The sequence below is a fragment of the Podarcis cretensis genome (assembly GCF_951804945.1).
Source record: "Podarcis cretensis genome assembly, chromosome: 5".
NCBI lineage: Eukaryota > Metazoa > Chordata > Lepidosauria > Squamata > Lacertidae > Podarcis > Podarcis cretensis.
The window spans coordinates 87,215,482-87,237,504 of NC_137174.1; the positions used below are offsets into that span (position 1 = coordinate 87,215,482).

Consider the following 22,023-nt stretch of genomic DNA (forward strand, 5'->3'; position numbering starts at 1 on the left):
GCTCTCTGTATCACAAAGTTACGACTTTTGCAAGCAGAACACAGAAAAGGAACATTTAAGCTTCTGTTCTCCTCAAAGAAATTCTACAAATTGTATAAAAACAGATGGTTGCGAACAACCTAAAGGTTCCCATCAAAAGTTATTTAAAATGGTGTATTTGAAACTCACCTATTAAGGAAAGAAAGAAATATATAACAGGCAGGCGGTTCAAGTTTTCAACATAATTTAATAAGAAGCTTCTGGTTCAAAAGGTAACCACAGCAAAGACATAAAAGAGCTGGTGGCAGCTGCCATTAGCCATGAAGCTTGTTCTTACTCATCCTACCAGTCCCCAGCAGTTACAAGTAGTGGTTTGACTGAGTTGGAAATGTTATTGCTCAATTTGATGTACTGAATAAATGTGGGTGTCGTCCCCCCCCCGGCCAATGTGGTCCTCTCATTACAGCAGTAGGAAGAAACACAAGGAGCATATAGGGAACAGAAGAAGCCAGCTAAAGAGGCAGTACTTTAAAACTGACCCAAGTCAAAGAGTTTTTGCCCAGGCGTTGTAGCTTCATTGGTTGGAACTTATTTTGCGTGGAAAGTTGTGAAAGGCCAATGGTGTTTTGGGGGCGAAAAAGAAGGGTTTCAAGCCTTAAGACATTCCCATAGGAGCGATCTATCCATGGCTCTTGGTGCTCAAAAAAAAAGATATCCTCAAGTCTCAAAATGTCAAGGAAACTTGGACTGCTGTAAGTCAGTATGCTACCAGGCCAAACCTAAGGTGTTGCTGTTTGCACATAAAGCCCTAAAGAATTTGGGAATAGCCTACTTCGAAGATTGCCTTTCTCCATACACCCCAGACCATTCTTCGAAATCTGCTGGAGAAGCCTTGCTAACTGTCCGCTGTGGCAGCCACAAGGAGCAGTAAGGCCTATATTGTGGAATGCAGTGCTTTTTTCCAGGGGGTACTGAAAGGTACATTGTTTTTTGTTGTAAAAAAGTGTGACACTTACTGTAACAACTTCCTGGTCAGTCCTGGCACCTATTTTTGTAGGAAAAGCCCACCGGTGGAATGCATTGCATTTGTGTATTAGACAGCAATCCCATGTTTAGCTTTAGATGCCAGCTTATTATTCTAATTTTTTACACAAGCTTACCTGGCCACATGACCCAATTTTTATGTTCTTCTGATCTTTGCCTTTTTATGTTTTTAACTTTCAATTTTATGTGCACAGCTTTGAAAAGATTTCTTTCCCTTTGGTGCTACAGAAATTTATGCCTTAATAATTAAAATAAGTTGATAATGAACAAGAAAAGGACAGATCACTCAGAGCACTTTCTCTGAAAGCATCTCATTTTGACCAGTAACTGCCATGTTGTTGTTGTTGTTGTTGTTGTTGTTGTTGTTGTTGTTGTTGTTGTTGTTACCAAGATAGATTGTTCTGGACTAGTAAGATGTGAGAAGCTTCTGATACTTCAGTAGTAACTCTTGGTTTGAAATGTGCGTAAAAGCTTGGGCATATTGCCAAACTCTGCTCTATCAGTTTAACTAAGGTATAGAATTGCCTCCAGAAAAAAAACACAAATCAAAACTTGAAGGATCCCCTTACCCCATATGTGCCCACTAGACAGCTTTGATCTGCACATCTGGTACTTTGATAAGTGTCACATAATGTTTGATTTGCACTTACAAGGGATCAGTGTTTCCGATATGCTATGGAATTTCCTGTTCACTGATGTTATTAGGCAGGTGCCTGTTTCTGGCACTCCCTAAAAACATGTTTGTTAGAGCAAGCCTATCCAAACGTGATTTTGACATGTTGTTTTCTTTTTTTATGTATTTATTTGATTACTTACATTTTGAACAACTTGCTTTTAGCATCCGATTTAATAGGTCTTTTAAATGTATATCTCATATTGTTTCATGTATACCACTTAAAAGGTTTTGATGGCTAAGCAGCATACAAATCTTGAAATATATCATGCTGTAGTGGCAGATGTCTCTTGGGTTCCCACCACCACCACCTTTGCAGGTTTAAGTGTCTAGTTTATGGACACACCTGGCTTTTGTTAATTCCGAGGTTCTTGTGCTAAAACATATCTAGAACTCTGTGTAGAGCACTGACGTGTGGAGGGAGATCAGGAGGCCACTGACAATGTTCCCACCATTCCAGTGGCCAGCTATGGCCCTCTGACCTCCAACCACCTCGCAAAGGTCTGAAAGGCGGCCTAGTCTACTTCATGCAACTCCTGCCACAAGTGCAGGCGGTTCCCCCTTCAGACCTTGGTCTGGAGGGGCACAGTCAAGACATGGCGCTGCTCCCCTTCTGTGCGTTCATGACTGCAGGGAAAACAAGGAGTGGATTGTTCAAGGGATTGTGAGGCGCTCCAAAGTGAGTGAATGGGCAGTAAACTGGACAATATGATTCAGTGTAAACCAAATGTAGATCGTGGCAAAACGAAGCCTAACTACACACACGCGCTAATGGGGAAAAGAACTGAAAATTAAACTGCCACTATCATAAGGCTGTGATATAAATTGATTGTGTGAGCACAGTTGCAATACTGTGCCTAACCTCTAAAAGGATACTGCACCTCCAACAGGGTTCAGAAAAGGGCAAGCAAAATGATCAAGGATTACCTGATAAAAGAGGCACAAAACATTGGAGAGAATATTCCAGTGGAAGTCTGGGAATACCTCTGGAAAACAATGGACTATGTGGAAATGGCAAAGGTGAGGGCAAGAGAAGAGATCAAGTGATGAATTTCAAATGGAAGAATGAGACCCTTATTTGGACAATTTGGAAAATATCACGTTAAATGGAATCGCGGGCAGGACTGAAATATGAACTGCGGAAGAAAAATAATTCTAATTGTAATGAAGGAATTGTGGAATAGATAAAAGTATAATGCAGCATAAAAGGTTGAGAATAAAAACACCATGGAAGAAGGGCAGGGAGTCAACTTTTAAAAGTGTATTAAATTTGATGCTAAATTTGATGTCAGTTTGTTAAACAAAATGGTGAAATTCAATAAAAAAATTAATTGGCAAAAAACACACATAGATTTTCATTGACAACAACAGTAAGAGAAAATTGTTATGAACTGATGGGCAGATGGTACATGACCTGTCAGAATACAAAGGATTAATACGAATTACTCATTGGGATACTAGAAATGTGGAAAGAACTAGAATATTTTCTTTCATATGTGCTGGGAGTGGGAACTGGAGAAAAAAGACTGGTCAAAGATCAGAGCTCAAATAATTAAACTCTCAAATAATTAAACTGTCACCCAGTTGTGTTCTTGTTAACCTAGGTAAAGGAGTCAGTAAGATGGCAACATAAACAATTATGTGCCCAGTGTTGCAATTCTCTGCACTAGCCTTCTGGTGGGGTCTGCATAAATCCCAGTGTTGTGAACAGAGTCAACTAATATTCAGCCATCAATTCATTTGGTAAAAGCTTTATCAGGAGGGAATGTGCTGAAAATAGGCCACTTGCGTTGCAAGAGCAGCAAGCGAGACCACGGGATGAACGCTTGTCTGTGCTGGAAGGGAAGGCTTTGAAAAAACAATGGGGTCAAAGTGTATTGTTTGAGGTTACTCATTTTCATTATGCATAGATTAGGCTTATTAAGTTAGCTAATGGAAATATTTACTTAGACTGTAAATTAGTAATTTGTTGTTTAGAGGTTAATGTAAGAGGGCTGCAGATTCCAAACGCAAAAATAAAAATCCAGTTGGTTGCATCCAACTAAGTTTTACGCGGAGCAGACCCACTGAAATTAATGGATTGAAGTTAGCCATGTCTATTAAATTTAATGGGTCTACTCTGTGTAGGAACAGCCTTGGAGACAACTCTTAATTATTACCCCTTTTGTGAATGTAGTGGGGAGCAAGTGGCTGGAACCAGCTTAGCAGCCTCACTCCTGGGCTAGAAACAAAAACGTTATCTTTCTACAAAGATGGATGCCAATGATTCTCCCTGCCCCATTTCTTTTTGGGGAGAGCCACCAAACACAGGGAGATCTTAAAGGGAAATTGGCGTAAGAAGCAAGACAAGGGTGCACTGTTCAAGCAGGCAGTCTTGGATAGCTGCATCATAGCAGGACTCCAACTGGACACAACTCCTATGGAGAAGCAAACTTAGTCTGATACCCCAGTGTATCATTAGGTAGTGAGGTAGGGCATGGGGTAGGGGACCAATGTGGCCTCCCTTCAGGTTGAACACACAAAGAAGGAAGATTGTGGCAAGCCAGCTGGGATCATGTCTCCATGTGGGGGCTGTACACACAGCCCCTGGGATTGGCACAGTTATAGCGACTCTTTCTGAGCCACTGCGATTGGGCGAATTATGGCGGCTTCCGCAACATGGCTCTGGTTCATGCCAGCTGTACATTGGCATGATTCTAACCCTATTACAAATCTGCTGGCAGCCAATGCATATTGTGGCCATTGGCGGCATCAGCTGGCCTGTACAACGGGAACTGTGGAACCACTGACGGAAAAACTGGAAGAAGGCAGCATGAGAGTCCTTTTCTGCTTTTTAAAGAGGCCTGAACTGGCCAAACACTGCTAATTACTTAAGACACTGTTCTTGTTTAATACTTTGAAGCTGGCCAGTCAAACTCCCTGGGTGTCTGCTGGAGCTAATGAGGAAAAGCTAATTGAAACAAAAATAAAATGAGGTAGGTTAAAAACAGCAACACAGATCCAATTATGTTACATCCATAGACTAATGGGGAATCCATGCTTGGCGATAGTAGAGATGTTGCACATAACTTCCTTAAACCTGGAAATAATTCAAACAAAGCATAGAAGGACACAGGTTAACCCAAACTAAATACATACATCTGCACACATATTGGTGTTCACTATATAGGTGGGCAGCAAAGAGGGATGGGCAGAAAGATGAATCTAAGTGTCAGGTTCTGGGCCAACAAAACTGTCCTTCCAATCTGCTATCTCTCACTTTTGCAATGTTCCTATTCTTTGCACCACGGGATGAAGATCTCATGAAGTTTTTTCATATTCGGAAAACACCATCAGACAAGGAAGTGGGCGAATGTCCATCAACAATTGGGGCTTCCGTCTTCCAAAGGATTAAATGCTGTTGGCTCCTGGAGATTTTCATGAAGGGAAAAAACCACACACCAGTATCTACAAGGATCATCCCCTTCCCTTCCCCGAAAAGCAAAGTACAACTGTACAGAGTAGGTTGGACCTAAGCTCAATGCATTCAAGTTGGATGCAGTTAGGTACACTTTCCAGCCCATCTTCAGAATCTTGCTCTATTTCAATTCGTTTCTCAACCTGCAATTTTATTGTGAGACTTTCCGTATTACAGCTTAGACAAAGGCAAGAAAATGCTAAGGCCAAAGTTGGGAATGATTGCCAAGGATGGCACTGCTTTTTCTCTCAGTGAGCACCATTATATGAAGATCCATACTGAAGTATAGACTGACAGGTTGACAAGAAAAATATACTTGTACCTTATTATAATCTAAGGCTAGTCGGTTAGCCATTTAGAATAGATTTCCCAAAAGGAAGGGTTCGGGGGGGGGGATCTAATTCATTCTCTCGTTTGAAATTTGTCGACCTGTTTGCAAAACTAACACGGAAATGTTGGAAAAGGCAAAAGATTTTACAAAAGTTAACCATCTCTATGGTTAAAGCCTCCCAACACAAAGATAAAATGATACATTTATTGTGCTGTCTCTCACCAGTTTTAATTGGTAACCTTACAACATACTATATATTTGATGCTAGCAGGCAGACAAAATTAAAAACAGAGACTCTGCTTGACACTTAGATCTGTCCCCATTTGTACAAATAGAGGGACAAGGAAAATGTTTAAAAAACAAAATGAAATTGTGTGACCCACAGCTCTATCACAGTTTCAACTGAAGACTTCCAAGAGATTTATTCTGCTAAACCTCTGGCGCATTTGTCCATCTCTGCCCAAATACAGTGTTGCATTCTTGTGACCTTGAGGAAACCTTCATTCCTAAACCACAACAAGAAAGGTGTGTCGTATTCTTGGAGCGTGTCTGCGTGAGTGCGAGTGTGTTCACAGAAGGAAGCAACGTGTTCCACAATTATCTTCTTCACCTGCCTCTACAGTGTTAGTCCACACGTTCCAGTGCTCTTCAAACTTAAAAAAATCTTGGTGTCAAAGTCAGCACCCAAGGGCCCTTTTGTTACCAGTTCATCATGGAATTTCTGTTGAGTGTCATGAAAAAAACTTGACTACTTCCTCCAGATCTCACCGAGGCGAAAAATACCTGTTTGGGAAGGAAACATCCTGATCTATTAAACTGTAAAATCATCATATGAACTTGTAAACGGGATGTGTTTCGTTCACACATTTTGCTTATTTGTTATGTCACATCTTATCTTGTTTTTTTGTCTCAGAGTAGGTGTTAAAAGCATTATTAATGGCTTGACCACATTGCTTTTACAAGGGGCATCAAATGCTCTCCCATCAGTTGTTTCCAGATCATTCTCTGTGCAGCTCTGAGAGCAGACCTACCTTATCATTTCTTTCACATAGAAATTTTAACCGCTGAGCACGCTTGTGCATGAATACTCCATCCAAATGCCCAGTCTCCACCGATCGTATCTCAATCGCCTTCTCGCCCCAGCCCATTATTTGATTGGAGTGGATGTAGGCTGAAATAAAACAAATAAATGGCAACCCGTTCTTACTGAAAACATTTGGGCCAAGGCAGCTTTTACCATGTGCCACACCTGGCAGGAAGTTACCATGTCTAAAAGATTATGTCCTAAGGCTGGAGGCTCAAGCCACAAATGGTTTCATCACAGGAAACGCAGAGGACTACAGTACAGTGGTGCCCCGCAAGACGAATGCCTCGCTAAACGAAAAACCCGCAAGACGAAAGGGTTTTCCGATTTTTTAGCAGCTTCGCAAGACGAATTTCCCTATGGGCTTGCTTCGTAAGACGAAAGCCCATAGGGAAATCTCCGGGGACAGCGGGGAAGCGCAGCACCTGTCCTGAAGGCTTGCGGTGGGAGGTCCGGGAATAGAGGAGAAGGCGCGCAGCGATTCTCCTCTGTTCCCGGGGCTTGCGGTGGGAGGAAGGTTTTCCTCCCCACCGCCAACATTCAGAAGGCTGTTCTGAAGGCTGGCAGTGGGAAGAAAAGCCCTTCTTCCGCCTCCAGCCTTCAGAAGAGTTCCCCGCAGGGCTCCCCAAGCTGTGAATGTCTGCCCCTGCTTAAGAGCGCCCCTCGTGCGGGGCAGCAGGCTGTTACCCGCAGCTTGGAGAGCCCTGCGGGGAAGTCCTGCAGGGCTCCCCAAGCTGCAGATGTCTGCCCCGCGCGAGGGGCGCTCTGCTTCAGAGCGTCCCTCGCACCGGGCAGCAGGCTGCTATCCGCAGCCTAGGCAGCCCTGCAGGAACTCTTCTGAAGGCTGGCGGCGGGAGAAGGGCTTTTCTTCCCACCGCCAACCTTCAGAAGGCTGTTCTGAAGGCTGGCGGTGGGGAGAAAAGTCCTTCTCCCCCCGCCAGCCTTCAGAAGAGGTCCAGGGACAGACTGTCCCCAGATCTGGTCTGAAGGCGGTCTCCCTAGGAACGCATTAATTGATTTTCAATGCATTCCTATGGGAAACCGTGCTTCGCAAGACGAAAAACTCGCAAGAAGAAAAAACTTGCGGAACGAATTAATTTCGTCTTGCGAGGCACCACTGTATCTAGAAAAATAGCCAACTGCAGCTTAGGATTCTCACTTCACACTGAATTTATTGACAGCTAAGGAGAAGAGGAAGAACTGACATACCCACTGAAGTGGGCATTTCTCCCCACTGGAGTACCACGTCTTTCGTTATGCGTCCATAGGTATTAACGTACACTCCTTCGTCCTCATAGCACACAAGCATCTCCATTCCATCCGTTTTGGGCAAGATGACAATGGCGTGAGGTGTGATATTGCCCTGAATCTGCGTACAGAACAGAACCCCCCCAAATCAGCATTAAATCAAGTTTACAGGACAACAAAGAAAGACCAGCTCTCTTCAGCATTTGCCAACTTCTCTCAGAAAACTGTCAAACCAACGTTTGCTACCAACCCATAAACAGATTTAGCCCATACAACATGCGGGTTCCTGGACAACTCATGGCATAGCCGCCTTCTCCTCAGCAATGCGAGAAACTCACCAAATTATGCATTACGGTGTGCCCACCAAAAAGGAAATTTAACAAGGACCCTGTATCAATAGACATTATACATACTGTATAATCAAGTTTGCAGAGCACCACCACGCTGCCTCAGACTCACATGAGATGGTATATAGATATCATATGAATTCCCCGAATCCACATCGATAACATGGAAACCAGTGTGCGATCCAAAGATGACTTTTAACCTCTGACCTTCTTCTACTGTGAGGTCAACAAGCAATGGTTTGTGCTGGAGATCTGCAAAAGACTTTTAAAACCCCCTCAGTCAATTTTGTGGTATGGGAAAAAAATGGAAATAAATGCACAGCATGCTATGGTAAAAACAGGAGTATTTTGTATTTGCTGTTTAAAAATGTGTCCTCGTTGCTTTTGCTGTCTAGGTTATCTTTCACACATTTAGGGCATTGATTTAGCTCTTCACCTGTTGGTATCTTACAAGAAGATGCAAAGTGTCAGTGGAATGTTTGGCCTTTTAATTTTTAAGCAGCAGGAAGCTACATTTCCCAAGTGCACCTGGGGGCTTTTGTCCTGGTACACTCTGACGCAATGCACAAAGCACCAGGCGGGATTAGAAGTGAGAGACTTCCCTCTCCCTGTGGCTGTACCACGCCAATCGTTGGTGCTACCAGCCCAGCTTGTGAATGGAATTTGAAAGGGGTGGTGGTGACTGCAAGGACGGCTGGGAGAGGGATAATCCAGGAATAAATCCCTGATTTTGAATTTAATTCAAGTTTCAAAGAATCTTGTATCCAAACCCTGGATTAACCCTTTTTGCCAGCATGCCTATTTCAGTAGGATTTTTTAAATATTTGCATTTAAGTAGAAAAAATAAAACTGTTAGGAAGCATCAGGGCTGGAACCCAACACATAGTAAAACAGGGTTAAATCTGACTGAAATTGTGGTGAAGCTTGTGACCAGGAGATTCCGATTGGGACTTGTAAACAGAGGCGAATGACCAGTGGAGGAAACTGAAGAGTGAGATTGTGTCTTTGGGATTAAGGCTGGTTGGTTGTCTGAGCTGTTTTGGTTTGTGGCTATGTGCTCTGCTAGAGAGGAAGGCAGGCTGAATGAGGAAGTGACTTGGGGGAGAAGTTAGCAGCCAGCGGCAATTCTATTTAGCTGACTGCAGCCTCTGGAAACTCATGACCAAGACTTGCAAAGTGGGGCATTTGCGAGGACAATTTGAGAAGAAGGCCTGGAGTGCTGTCTCACTGTGTACACAAAACCAAGAGACAGGGACGATGAGGGAGCTTCTTCAGGGAACTGTAACTCTGTGCCATGTTTATCTTCCTGCCTGAGAATGAGCAGAACTACACCAGCAGGAAGTGCAAGCTGGCTGCCTTGCTGGAAGAGAAAGTACAGCAATTTGAGAAGAAGAAGAAGAGTTTGGATTTGATATCCCACCTTTCACTCCCTTTAAGGAGACTGAAAGCGGCTAACATTCTCCTTTCCCTTGCTCCCCCACAACAAACACTCTGTGAGGTGAGTGGGGCTGAGAGACTTCAGAGAAGTGTGACTGGCCCAAGGTCACCCAGCAACTGCATGTGGAGGAGCAGGGAAGTGAACCCGGTTCCCCAGATTATGAGTCTACTGCTCTTAACCACTACACCACACTGGCTCTCGTGTGGTGAGGCACACCTATCCAAGCTATCAGGCAAGATGAGGAATTTCTCGCTAGAGCAGAATGGACTGTCCTGGAACAGAGTGATGTAGGGGTGGGGGTGTCACTAGGGAGGAGGAGGAAGATCACCCATTGCAGGAGACGAACCCCTGGAGGAACGTGACACACTGAACAGGACTGTCAGGAGCCATGCTGTGTCACTGAAGCTGCAAAATCGATTCCGTGCCCTCACCTTGGACACCGATTCTGGGCCAGAGGAACAAGGACAGCAGTTGCAGACCTCAGAACACACAGAGGTGGCTGTGGGAGGTACAGTGTTCAGAACGATATCTGCCACTCCCGGAGGAGGAAGAGATATGTGGTGATGGCAGCTGACAGAGGTAGCTGTGTGTGGAGGATGTCCCAGGAGGTATGCTGTCTCCCAAGTGCAAAAATCCACATTATGACACAGAAGTTGCCAAGTCTTATAAAACCCGCTGACCACAACCCCTTCCTTCTGATTCATGTGGGTGCAACAATACTGCCAGACAAGCATTCAACGTATAGAAAGGGACTATGAGACTCTGTGTAGGAAGATGAAGGGCCTTGGGGCACAGGTGACTTTTTCATCACTTGCTTCTGTTGAAGGTTGTGGCCCAGGAAGAGAGAGTAAACCACTGGCTGCGCATCAGGAAAGGTTTGGCTTCTTGGACCATGGTGTCCGCTTCCTTAAGGAAAGACTTTTGGTAAGAAATGGGTTGCATCTCACAGCGGTTGGCAAAAATGTGTTTGCTAAGAGTCTTACAAAGTTGATCTGGAGATTACACTAAATCATGAGGGGAGGGAGAAAACAATACTGATGACAAAAGAGCACCCGGCACTGGGGATTATAGCTTCATTGATGCACAGGAAGCTGAGGTGGTGCTCCAGAAACCTGCTAAAGGGCAGGAAACTACAAGAAGGAAGCAACTGGAGGGAACAGCTCGTGGTTTCATTTCTCTCTACACAAATGCAGAGTATGGGAAACAAGCAAGATGAGCTGGAGATTTTAGTACAGGGTGGCAAATATGACCTGGTAGGCATTACTGAAATCTGGTGGGGTGAGACTCATGACTGGAATGTAGAAATTACATCTGGGTGCCACAATTTAAGAAGGATACTGACAAGCTGGAACATGTGCAGAGGTGACCAAGATGATCAAGGGTCTGGAAACCAAGTCTTGATGAGGAACAGTTGAGGGAGTTGGGCATGTTTAGCCTGGATAAGAGGAGACTGAGAGGACATACGATAGCCATCTTCAAATATCTAAAGGGCTGTCAGATGGAAGATGGAACAAGCTTGTTTTCTCCTGCTCCGGATAACGGGAACTGAACCAATGGCTTCAAGTTAGAAGAAAGGAGATTCCGACTAAATACCAGGAAGAACTTTCTGACAGAAAGCTGTTTTGACAGTGGAATGGACTCCCTCTGAGGTTTTTAAGCAGAGGTTGGATGGCCATCTGTCATGGATGCTTTAGTTGAGATTCCTCATAGACTTGTAGGCCCATTGGCAGGACAGGCCCACCTGGTTGTCAGGGTAGATTGATGTGATTTTATTTATGCATCACACAGTGGCTCTAGTCCAGCCTTCCCCAACCTGGAGCTTTCCAGATGTTTTCAACTGCAACTTTCATAAGCCCCAGCCCTCTATGCTGATGGGAGTTGTCGTCCCAAACATCTGGCGGGCACCAGGATGTTGTTGTTCTATAAACACATCTGAACTGGTTCATAAACATCTGTGGTCTTTGTGAATATGCTGGTATGTCTAACATGGGAATGAGAACCAGCTCTAACAATTTTGCAGAAGTTTGCCACACAGAGAGATATAGGTTAAGTTCCTTGTTATGCCACAGATGAATAGATAACAGAAGTGAATGACAGATTTTCTTATCTGTGATAAAAAACATGAACAAATGTATGAATAATGCTAATATTTTTGTAACAACACAAAACATACCTTAAATGCCATAAACTTGTGATATGGTTTAGGAGCCCAAGCATATATCTCTACAGCATTCTTTAAGGCAATCACCAAGAACTTGATTCTCTCATATTTCACTAAAATTGAAATAAAACTAAATTTTTAAAACATCCAATTCACTCAAGACAAAACCGAATGATTTAATCTCAAGGGAGAGCTGCTGAAACCATATTGTCAGTAGAAGTATTGTCTTTAAGAACAGGCCAAATGGCAAATTCCCCTGATAGTTTGGACTGATTTGAGGTTCTTCATAGTTCTGGATGGTGCTTTCTAGCTACAGGGGCAGCCATCTTGTGTTTGCTTGCATGTATGTGACACAGCATGGCTGCCACACCACCACTGCAGCAAATTAAAGATGGTGGCACTCATGCTTCCAATTACGACAGTAGTTTGGAAGAGACTCACCACCACCAACGCAAGTGTAGGTATTTTGGAAAGAGCATGCGTGTCTGGGAGGAAACTAACCTCACAGGATTTGAGATGAATAATATGGCAATGTGACCCTTCCCTACTATCCTTGTAATAAATAAATGAATAAATAAATAAATAAATATTTTAAGCTAGGACTGTGATACTTCAAAACTTTCTTTAAATGCCAAGTTGAAAATATAGTATTTGTTAAGTAAAATTTATTAATCATCTACATATAACAGAGGACATTTGATTCAAATTTTGATCTGCCAGATTTTAGCCAGCTAAGCCAAAAGGAAAATGATTGCATGGTATGTTTTTCTTTCTTAAGCATTAAAGCTTTTGAAATCTTCCGTTTTCACAGCTATTCTCTAACTTAATTGTGTTGAGTGAATATACATAAAATTAAAGACTTCAAGTAATATTTTGAAATGTAAGCATTTAGGACCGTGGCAATAAACACACCCTTATTTGCCATCCAATACCAGGAAAAATAATTTATTTCACTGCTGGATCACAGGGGATTTCATACCGTTACTGGAGTACACTGGCTACTACCCAGCTTTTTATATGATATAGCTGATATTTGTGCAAATTCTTATTCTGGCACTAAAAGCATATAGGAGTCTTATATTAGTTATGTCCACTGGGAAACATTAGGAACAAAACTGCCTCATATATAAGGTGAATATAAGAATTCATACATGAACACTTGGTGACTGGCAACTGAATATACAAAATGAATGGCTTAAAAAGCTTTGCCTTTCAGATGATGTGAAGCAATACAAAGTTCTAGCTGGTGGTTGACTTTCTTTGCTTATTCACATGTGCTAAGCGTCAGCTAGTGAGGGCTCAGCAAGTGATAAATTTGTATGTGTGAGCCATCCAATGGAACTTTAATTAGGTGCTTTCCCTTCAATATACATTTTTTTCACTGTAGCTGGTTTAAGCCTGGAAAAACCTACTAGTTTCAAAACGAAAGTTCTTAGAAATCAACTGTTAATGGAGTCACTCTTGATTTAGGGCTCCCCCAAATCTAGTTGTGTTATACATGAAGGAGATGGTTTCTGAACATCTAGAAGAAAACGAACCACTGGTTTATTAGGTTTTTGAATGATATTGCACTTTAGTCAGACATTAACTGTATACAGCCTAGGAATAGCAGGAAAGATGGATGATCCCTGCTCATCCCATCGTTGGCCCCACCACATCTGTGTATCGGACATCACACTGCAGCAAAAGTCCATGAATGACCACCAGTCCAATGCTGAGAGATTGAGGTGAGCTATAATAACTATCTTCAAATATTTAATATTAATAAAGGGCTGTCACATGGAGGATGGAGCAAGTTTGTTTTCTCCTGCCCCAGAGGCCAGGACCCGAACCAAAGGATTCAAGTTACAAGAAAGAAGATTCCGACTAAACACCAGGAAGAACTTTCTGACCGTAAGAGCTGCTCAACATTGGAACAGACTCCCATGAGAGGTGGACTCTCCTTCCTTGGAGGGTTTTAAGCAGAGGTTGGATGGCCATCTGTCATGTATGATCTAGTTGAAATTCCTGCAATGAAGGGAACTGGACTAGATACTTACAGGGGTCCCTTTTAACTATAAAATCCTGTGATTCTAGATGTATGCCCAATCCACGCAATATTCATAAAAAATCAGATGGGGGTGAACTTGTGGACCACATTAATATATGCTGGGGCCTGTTCCACTATCAAATAAGCCCAGGGATGGTTAGACAACACCATACCTCCCACTCTGAGCATAGTTAAAGTCATGCTTAGGCATAACTATTTCCTCCATGGTTGATTTAGTGCCATAGAAAGGTATCAAAGAAAAGAGGCATAAAGCATTTTATGCAATATTCACTGTTGCAACGAAGGCGGCCTCTTTACACCTCAGCCTGCCTGTGGGAATAGCAGGAATCAGCAGAAGGATATTCAGAATCCCCAAGCGCTGCTGACCAGCAGGCATGGCTAGCATTAAGAGAGATTCCTGCTAGTGTGATGCTGCACTTATGCATATGGTCTTGTGCTTACCAACTTTGTAATGTATGCAGCCTTCCAAATCTCCTACAGTGATCCAGCCTTGCTTCTTTTCTACTTCAGGATCATTGTGTAATATTCTGTTTCTCAACCATGAAAGATAATAAACTCGTAGCTTGTTCTTCTTTCCTGTTGAAACATGGAACCGATAAAGATACAATCCATCACTGGATCAACTCGGATGCTAATACAGCTACACGGGGCTTTTTATGCCATTTATCCTATCCATACATTGTCTGATGCCAGCTTCTCTATTGCATTCTTTTCTGTTGAGGAAAGCTAATTTTGGAAATATTAATTGGAACTTTAATCTTGCACCTAAACCAAAGCCATATGAATGAAGCTAATTTCTGCATGCGTTCCTGTTGTCTTCCTATATGCTAAAATATCTTATAATTGAGCTCATTGGTATTATTGTTAACTGTCTGTCTGGATGTCAGGCCTTTCAGATGGAAGGGTGGGTTTTAAAAAGAGAAATCTGTGTTAGGTGAAGCATGGAAACGTATGCAAGCATGCCAACCTCTGTTGGCTGAAAATTACAGACAAGTGTAAGGAATAATATTGATGTAAAAATATGTTTAAGTAATTGCCGTAACTGAGCACTAAAAGTCAGTGCGCTTAGGGCGTTTTAAAATAAATGTTCAGATGATGACTTGGAAGAAGGCCTTTTCTGTTGTGGCTCCGTTTATGGAATACTCTTTTCACTGAGGTCCGCCGGGCACCTTCACTGACATCTTTTTGGCACCAGGTTAAAAACCCCCAAACATTTTCCCCAGGCTTTGGGTGAACCACGAATATGTTGTTTTGCTATTAGCATGCTGCTAAAGCTTTCTGCCGCTGTTACTGGGGGTGGCGGTGTTTGTATATTTTTGTGGCTTGCAAGCATTTTTGTTTGAATGTATCTATATTATGATGCATTTTGACATAACTTTGTTTTTGAACAAATAACTAACAAGTTTAATAAATAAAAAAATGAGGGTGATATTCAGCTAAATCATTGCATGAGCAGAACAAATTTCATTTGCACAGCGGGACCTTCCTTCTTCTCCTCCCCCTGTGTGTGCCCTGCACTTCGAGACTGGGCTGTCAGAAACCACTAGCAAAATGAAACACTGATGCAGGCTCACAGCTATACCTGAGATTGTTACAAGGACATTGAGTCCTTCTAGCACGTCCATCTGTTGGAACCGCCTCCTGTTGATGAGGTTGTACACCTTCCCTTGCCCGCTGCGGTCCAACAGCATGAGCCCGTTCTCTGTTCCCACCAGTAAGTTCACACCTGCACGATGAGCAAGCAGAGGAAGCGGATGAAATGAAGGAGAACGGAGACATTTTTAGTGAACATTAAAAGGAATCAACCAAGGGCTCCCAATGAAGGTTGGAAACCTCCCACATGTTGAAGGGATGAGGGATTATGTGGGCTAGCCCTTTCTTTTGCCAATGACAAGCCCAGCAGCCATGCTCCCCCACCGTGTTTGTGCTCAGAGAGTTTTAGATGGTGATGGATGTGCACAGACCTCCTTCACGGGGTTGGGGCCTTGACTGGTTCACTGTAGAGGAGATCTATTGGCATTTATGACACACTCTTAACATTCAGAAGGTGGGAGACATGGTCACCAAATAGGCCTTGCCTGCAAAGCCCTGTGAACCCCTCCCCACATGGGGCTATTTGAACCCCCTCCTTACCTCTGACTTCACTTACTCACAATGATTCCCTGCTATCCAGCTGTCTGGCAGGGGATGTCCCCATTCCCATTCTCTCTCTCTCCTCCTGCAGTACCCCAGATGTCTCCCCTTTCCCTCCTATGCTCTCAGGTGCCTTATCTGAGCCTTCAAAAGCACAGGGAGATGGTAAGGAGCCATACTCTTTCAGCTTCCTTCATCAGCTCTCTGTACTTTTCAAGTGGGCAGTAAGTGGGGATGGTGTTGAGGCTTCAAGAACACCAGAGGAAGTCTTCAAGAGTGCCACTGAATCCACAGGTGCCATGATAGCAACCCCAGGAAAAAGGTGTCTAGAGCTGCTATTTAGCACCCTACCTTAAGTAGAGAATGTTTTGCTTCTACCCCCTCAGCTCCTGGTATTATGCCAGAGCCTCGCTTAAAAAGCACCAAAATAAATCTTAACATGCAGACGGCATTTCTGCTATTCAATGAGATAATTAACAGATTACCCCACAGAGCAGCACAAAGGATTTCAGAATTGAAGCGCTTCTTGTACTTTCGGATCTCTGGTGTGTCACTATGAGGACGGATGTTGGTGGGATTCACATTTACTACAGAAATTTTCCTTGCTTCATTAAGTTTGGCCTGTTCTTGCCTCAGCAGCTCGCTGGTAAATAATGCTGGAAAGGAAAACATGCAGAAACAGCTTTACTGAATACATAATGGGGATTTTATCAGCTACTAAGGGCCAATACATGTGTTTCTTTAGCTCTGCGGGAGCTGCTTCCTGTGGCTTTCCCCCATATCTCTCTGATAACATACAGATGGAGGAATTGTTACTGATAAACTCGGTTCAACTGGAATTCTGCACAGGCCTCAAGACTGTGTTGATTTTGGCTTCTGTCTGCACAATGAATGCAGCACCACTGCAAGGAGTCAGAGGAAACTACAGTACTTTGAACTAAGTATCTGCCCAGCAGAGGAGAACTCAAGCTATGTATCACTGGTTCCTGCCCAATATCCTGCACAGAGCTGCTGCACAGCCTGCTGCAAAAGGTTTGTGAAACCCTTTGAGGGCAAAGTTGCTCGGATCTGTGGTTAACCTGATGCCACAGTTAGTCTAGTCTTGCCGGAGGGCTTGAGGAGCACCACAAAGTTTCAACCTCATGACGTGAACAGGATACTCATGGCAGTGATGCAAACTATGTGCCATCCTGATTTCTTCTTCCCACTGCTCTCAGGGTAAAGGTAAAGGTAAAGGTAAAGGGACCCCTGACCATTAGGTCCAGTTGTGACTGACTCTGAGGTTGCGGCGCTCATCTTGCTTTATTGGCCGAGGGAGCCGGCGTACAGCTTCCGGGTCATGTGGGCAGCATGACTAAGTCACTTCTGGTGAACCAGAGCAGCGCACAGAAACGCCGTTTACCTTCCCACCGGAGCGGTACCTATTTATCTACTTGCACTCTGACGTGCTTTCGAACTGCTAGGTTGGCAGGAGCAGGGACCGAGCAACGGGAGCTCACCCCGTCGTGGGGATTCGAACCACTGACCTTCTGATAGGCAAGTCCTAGGCTCTGTGGTTTAATCCACAGCGCCACCCGTGCCCCTTCTCTCAGGGTAAAGGTAAAGGGACCCCTGACCATTAGGTCCAGTCATGACCGACTCTGGGGTTGTGGAACTCATCTCCCCTTATTGGCCGAGGGAGCCGGCGTACAGCTTCCGGGTCATGTGGGCAGCATGACTAAGTCACTTCTGGCAAACCAGAGCAGCGCACGGAAACACCGTTTACCTTCCTGCCAGAGCGGTACCTATTTATCTACTTGCACTTTGATGTGCTTTTGAAATACTAGGTGGGGATTCGAACAGCCCACCTTCTGATCGGCAAGTCCTAGGCTCTGTGGTTTAACCCACAGCGCCACCCACGTCCCTTCTCTCTCAGGGTACCTCTATGTTATTTAATGTTTAAACATTATTTAATGTTATTTAAACATTATTTAATGTTTTCAAATTTTAGACTGAAAACTCAAGTGAGATCGTGTGAATTCAAATGACAGCAGGAGGAGGACTTCAATGTTGGGTTAAGATTATGTTCTGCTATTGCAAGCATTACTACTTGACTGATGGAACCATCTCCCCTTTCCTCTCTGGCACACAGTTTCGGGGATGCCCTAATCCATCAGAGTGGATTTGTGGGTGGTAGGGGGGTATACAGGGTCGGAGAGGGGTAGCCTTTGAGTTGGGGGGGGGATACTTGTACTGCCCCCTCTAGTCGAATGGGGTAGTTGAATCTGGCCTACAGAGTCTCCATGCACTGAGTTTACTTTGGCTTGCAGTAGCCACAGTTAAATTCAATGCATGCTGGCATATGGCCCACAACTTTCCAGACATTCATTCTTGCTGGGAAAACACTGGGGATTTGAGCACGTTTCCTAAATGCTCTAGAAGGGATGCTTTGCTATGGTGCAATAGGAGCTGTAAACTGTTACGAACACTTGCCAGGCCAGTATGTGCAGGATTTTCAAATGCTGTTTCCTAGAGCTGACACTTGCCTAAGTATATGCTAACAGGACCGAGTGTCTCACACCCCAAGCATTTCCCATTGCCTTTCCCTACCTGTGGCAGACGATTCCTCATCATCGTCCTCATCTTCATCTGTAGGGGAGGTCTGATATACTCTGGTATCCACAAATGGAGTGAAAGATGCTTTTGTGCTACTTCCCATTCCATACTATCCAGCGAGAAATAAATATATTATTTAATCAGAAGAAGGTAATAATAAGGTTTAGTCTTCATACCAACACAGATAATACATTCAAAGCACAAGGGTTGTAGTCCAGTGGCAGAATGGGTGGTATTTGAATGTATGCAGGCATAAAAAACCAATTCTTTAGCTAGTACCCATGCCTTATCCCTAAAATGGCTCCACAGTAAGCAGAAATTGGCTTTAATGACTGGTGTAGATGCAAAGGTAATAATCAATTTAAATTAGCATAACTTTGTTGCTAAGTACAACAGAGCTGGGTTTGATTAGAAGGAAATCCAGAATAATGAACTAATAATATTTACATCTTTTTTCCCCCTCTGAGAATCTTCTGCTATGTTAGCATCCAAAGGCAAAGGTTGTGATCTTTACTTCTTGACAGCTGTAAGCCCTATGGTGTAAAAGCAGGGATTTCCTCCACGACATGGCACTTGTTTTTCTGCTGTGGTCTTTACCCAAGCAATGTTATAGTTATGACTTCTGTTGTTTTTGTTTTAACTATTTATTTGTGCTTTTACCTTGCATTTTTATCTTGTGAACCGCCCTGAGATCTTGTGATGAAGGTTGGTATATAAAGCTAATAAATCATCATCATCATCATAGAAAGAAGACAGAAAAATGGGGAGGGGGAGCCCCACCTTCCATCATCACTATTCTATGCCTTTTCCTTTTATTTCAAAAGCCACCCAAGTCTGTGATCCAGGTTGAGTGCTGGAGCCAGGCAGCTGTCACCCTAGATAACTGCCTAGCCTCCCTGCTGTAAAGAGATAACCAGCCTCATGAAAGAGCCTCTTTCTCTTTCAATGTACACATAAGGTAGCAGTTTTTTGAGGGCAACACTTGGGCTTCCAGGAAAAGCGAGCACTATCTCTTAACTGGGGAAGAAAAGGATTGCATTAATGAGTTCACGAGTGAACGTTTAGCAGAATATTTAGACCTCCTGAGGTTTTATTAATGAGACAGATGTACTGACTTCCAAACTCTGGTGATGCAATGCCTCAATTGCCATCTCACAATCTGTAAACAGGCCTGCATAAATTACATGCAGATTTATTCTGCTTCTTCTAGCTACGGGGAAGGGCAACACAAGGAGTTATGTAGGTAAAGCTCACTGAGTTTGTCTTTGGGCTTTGGGGAGATTTAATAGGCATTGCCAACCCACTTTTAAGAATATATGTGCAACCATTTCTTCCCTTTTGTTAAGGGCCAGAAACCTGCTCTTTGAAAAATAAAACAAAAGTCATGATGTTCATGAAAAAGAATCCTGATCTCCTATGGTTCTGCTACAACCCTGTGTGGCTTTAACAAATTGAGGGGAATCACACTAATTCAGGATGCCTTCCAGATACTGATTTTCTCCAATTATTATTCTGCTTAATGCCGGCATGCCAGACACCTGTCGGCTGTGCTGATCACCATATGGATAGATGTCAGTCCATGACCAGCACTGGAGGAGAAGAGCAGATTGTGCAAAGACAATAGAAATCTAGGAATCTGCCTCATACCGAATAAGACCTTTGGTCCATCTAGCCCAAACTTGGGTCTCCAGCTATTTTTGGACTACAATTCCCATCATTCATGGCCACTGGTCCTGCTAGCTAGAGGTGATGGCAGTTGTAGTCCAAAAACAGCTGGAGTCCCAAGTTTGAGAAACCCTGGTCTACACTGGCTTGGGTTCTCCTGGAATTCAGACTGGGGGCATTCCCAAGTTTACCTGCAGATGCCACAAATTGAACCTGAACCGTCTGCATGCCAAGCAGTTGCTCTACTGCTGAGCCATGGTGCCTCCCTGATAACAGGTGCCTTTTGTATGCAAGCTACTTCCTGTTTCGCTTCTGCAGCTAAGGGAAGCTTTTACCCAGAAATGCCCTTCCTTCTTTCCCACCATTTTCAACAGTTGATGGATTAAAACAGAAATTCAACATCATGTATATAATCATAAACACAGAATGATAGCCAAGAAGCGGGGAGGAGATCCAAAGGTGGAGAAAGGGAGCAGGTCCTGAGCCCAGAGGACCCTGCTGCTACCTACTTCTGCCACCGAGTCCATCTCCTGTCCATGGGTGGAGGCTCGGCCCAGACCCTCAGTTGGTGTGCTGGCAGGTGAGTGGCTCTGCTGCACCAAATCTGGAAGATTGACATGGCCGGCAAAGCCATTGCTGGCTGTGTGGCCAGAGCGCTTTTTGTCCCCAGAAGTCTGCAGAGACACAAGTTATAAGGAAGAGAAGAGAGTGTGTGAGAGAGAAACCCCAAGAGTAACATATTAACTCACGTAGCCAAGCAAGCACAGGCACAAGCCCTTGGCTTGGCTGTCCTCTTGACCCGCGGACTCAGCAAGCAGCTACGTATCTCCACTGAAGAAATTTAGAGAGAATGAAACACAGAGCACATTTGGAAGGAGAAGGCATCCTTGTTCATCAGCAGAAGAATGGTTATTAATAGTTAAGACTACAAGGCTAAACAGCACATCCGAGCCCCTTCTGTACTATTTATACTGCAGGTGAATGCCATCAAAAGTGTGACAGAATGAAGATATTTTATTGCTTTTATATTTGAGCCAGATGCTTTGCAGCACCCGCCTGCAGGAGTGCACAACATCTTGGTCTTTCATGAAGTTCTCATTTAAATGTTGTTTGCATTATCACAGATTTAACAGTTTTTAAAGGTATTTTAAAGACCCACAAACTAAATGGTGCAGAGATGATGGGATGACCTGCAACCTCTACACAAGTTGCTGTGCATGTAGTTGCTCTATCTGTACAATCTTCAAGCAGCTTGAAGAAGGGCCATGCCGTATGGGGACTAACCACATGTTGCCACATGCAGAGCTTGAGTCACATAAACTTACATATGATCTTCACTTACAGCCCTAAACTACATGCTCCCACAGGCAACTGAAAGGGGGACTGCTGTATGCCTGAACTGGGCCACAGACCTTTTAAAGGAAAAGCTGGTCTAAGCCTCGCTTGTGAAGAACGGCTTCCGGTTTCTGTAAAATGGTGCTTTACAGAATCATGGTAGAAGAACTGAATTTGGTATATCAGGGGAGGCATGAGTGCAAGAGCACATGGCCTGTTCCTCAGATCATTAAGACAGGGTCATCAATATGTGCAAACCAGCCCAATGGCTGAATGCGCATTGTTAGCATGCTCTTGGCTGCAGGGACAAGGCCAATTAGAAGCTGGGTTTCCATCTACCACACTGAAAACATGTGTAATTATTGAGAAAGGATTACATCACTTAGCATTATCTTAATAACTGCCATGGTGTTACGTGACCTTTGGTGGTTTCCATTTTGTGCCTGTATCTAGGTTATGCCTAGGCAGGTTGCCTGTGTCTCC

The 22,023-nt window shown here is 43.7% G+C and overlaps 1 protein-coding gene across 8 annotated transcripts in view; it reads right to left on the reverse strand.

Moving 5' to 3' along the window:
- Positions 1–206: 206 nt before the first annotated feature.
- TNIK (TRAF2 and NCK interacting kinase) overlaps positions 207–22,023 on the reverse strand; it is a 291,721-nt gene continuing 269,904 nt past the window's right edge. For 7 of the 8 annotated variants that reach the window (XM_079977596.1, XM_079977594.1, XM_079977599.1 and 4 more), the window contains 10 exons: positions 20,715–20,879; positions 18,535–18,649; positions 16,431–16,601; positions 15,395–15,538; positions 14,254–14,388; positions 11,775–11,875; positions 8,276–8,425; positions 7,778–7,937; positions 6,516–6,655; positions 207–6,267 (listed from right to left, as the gene is read on the reverse strand). In XM_079977596.1, the coding sequence (XP_079833722.1) occupies positions 6,184–6,267; positions 6,516–6,655; positions 7,778–7,937; positions 8,276–8,425; positions 11,775–11,875; positions 14,254–14,388; positions 15,395–15,538; positions 16,431–16,601; positions 18,535–18,649; positions 20,715–20,879 (1,365 nt within the window). In that variant the 3' untranslated portion in view covers positions 207–6,183. Of the gene's footprint in view, positions 6,268–6,515; positions 6,656–7,777; positions 7,938–8,275; positions 8,426–11,774; positions 11,876–14,253; positions 14,389–15,394; positions 15,539–16,430; positions 16,602–18,534; positions 18,650–20,714; positions 20,880–22,023 lie in introns of those variants that run through there. The other variant, XR_013839361.1, reaches the window with a different exon arrangement.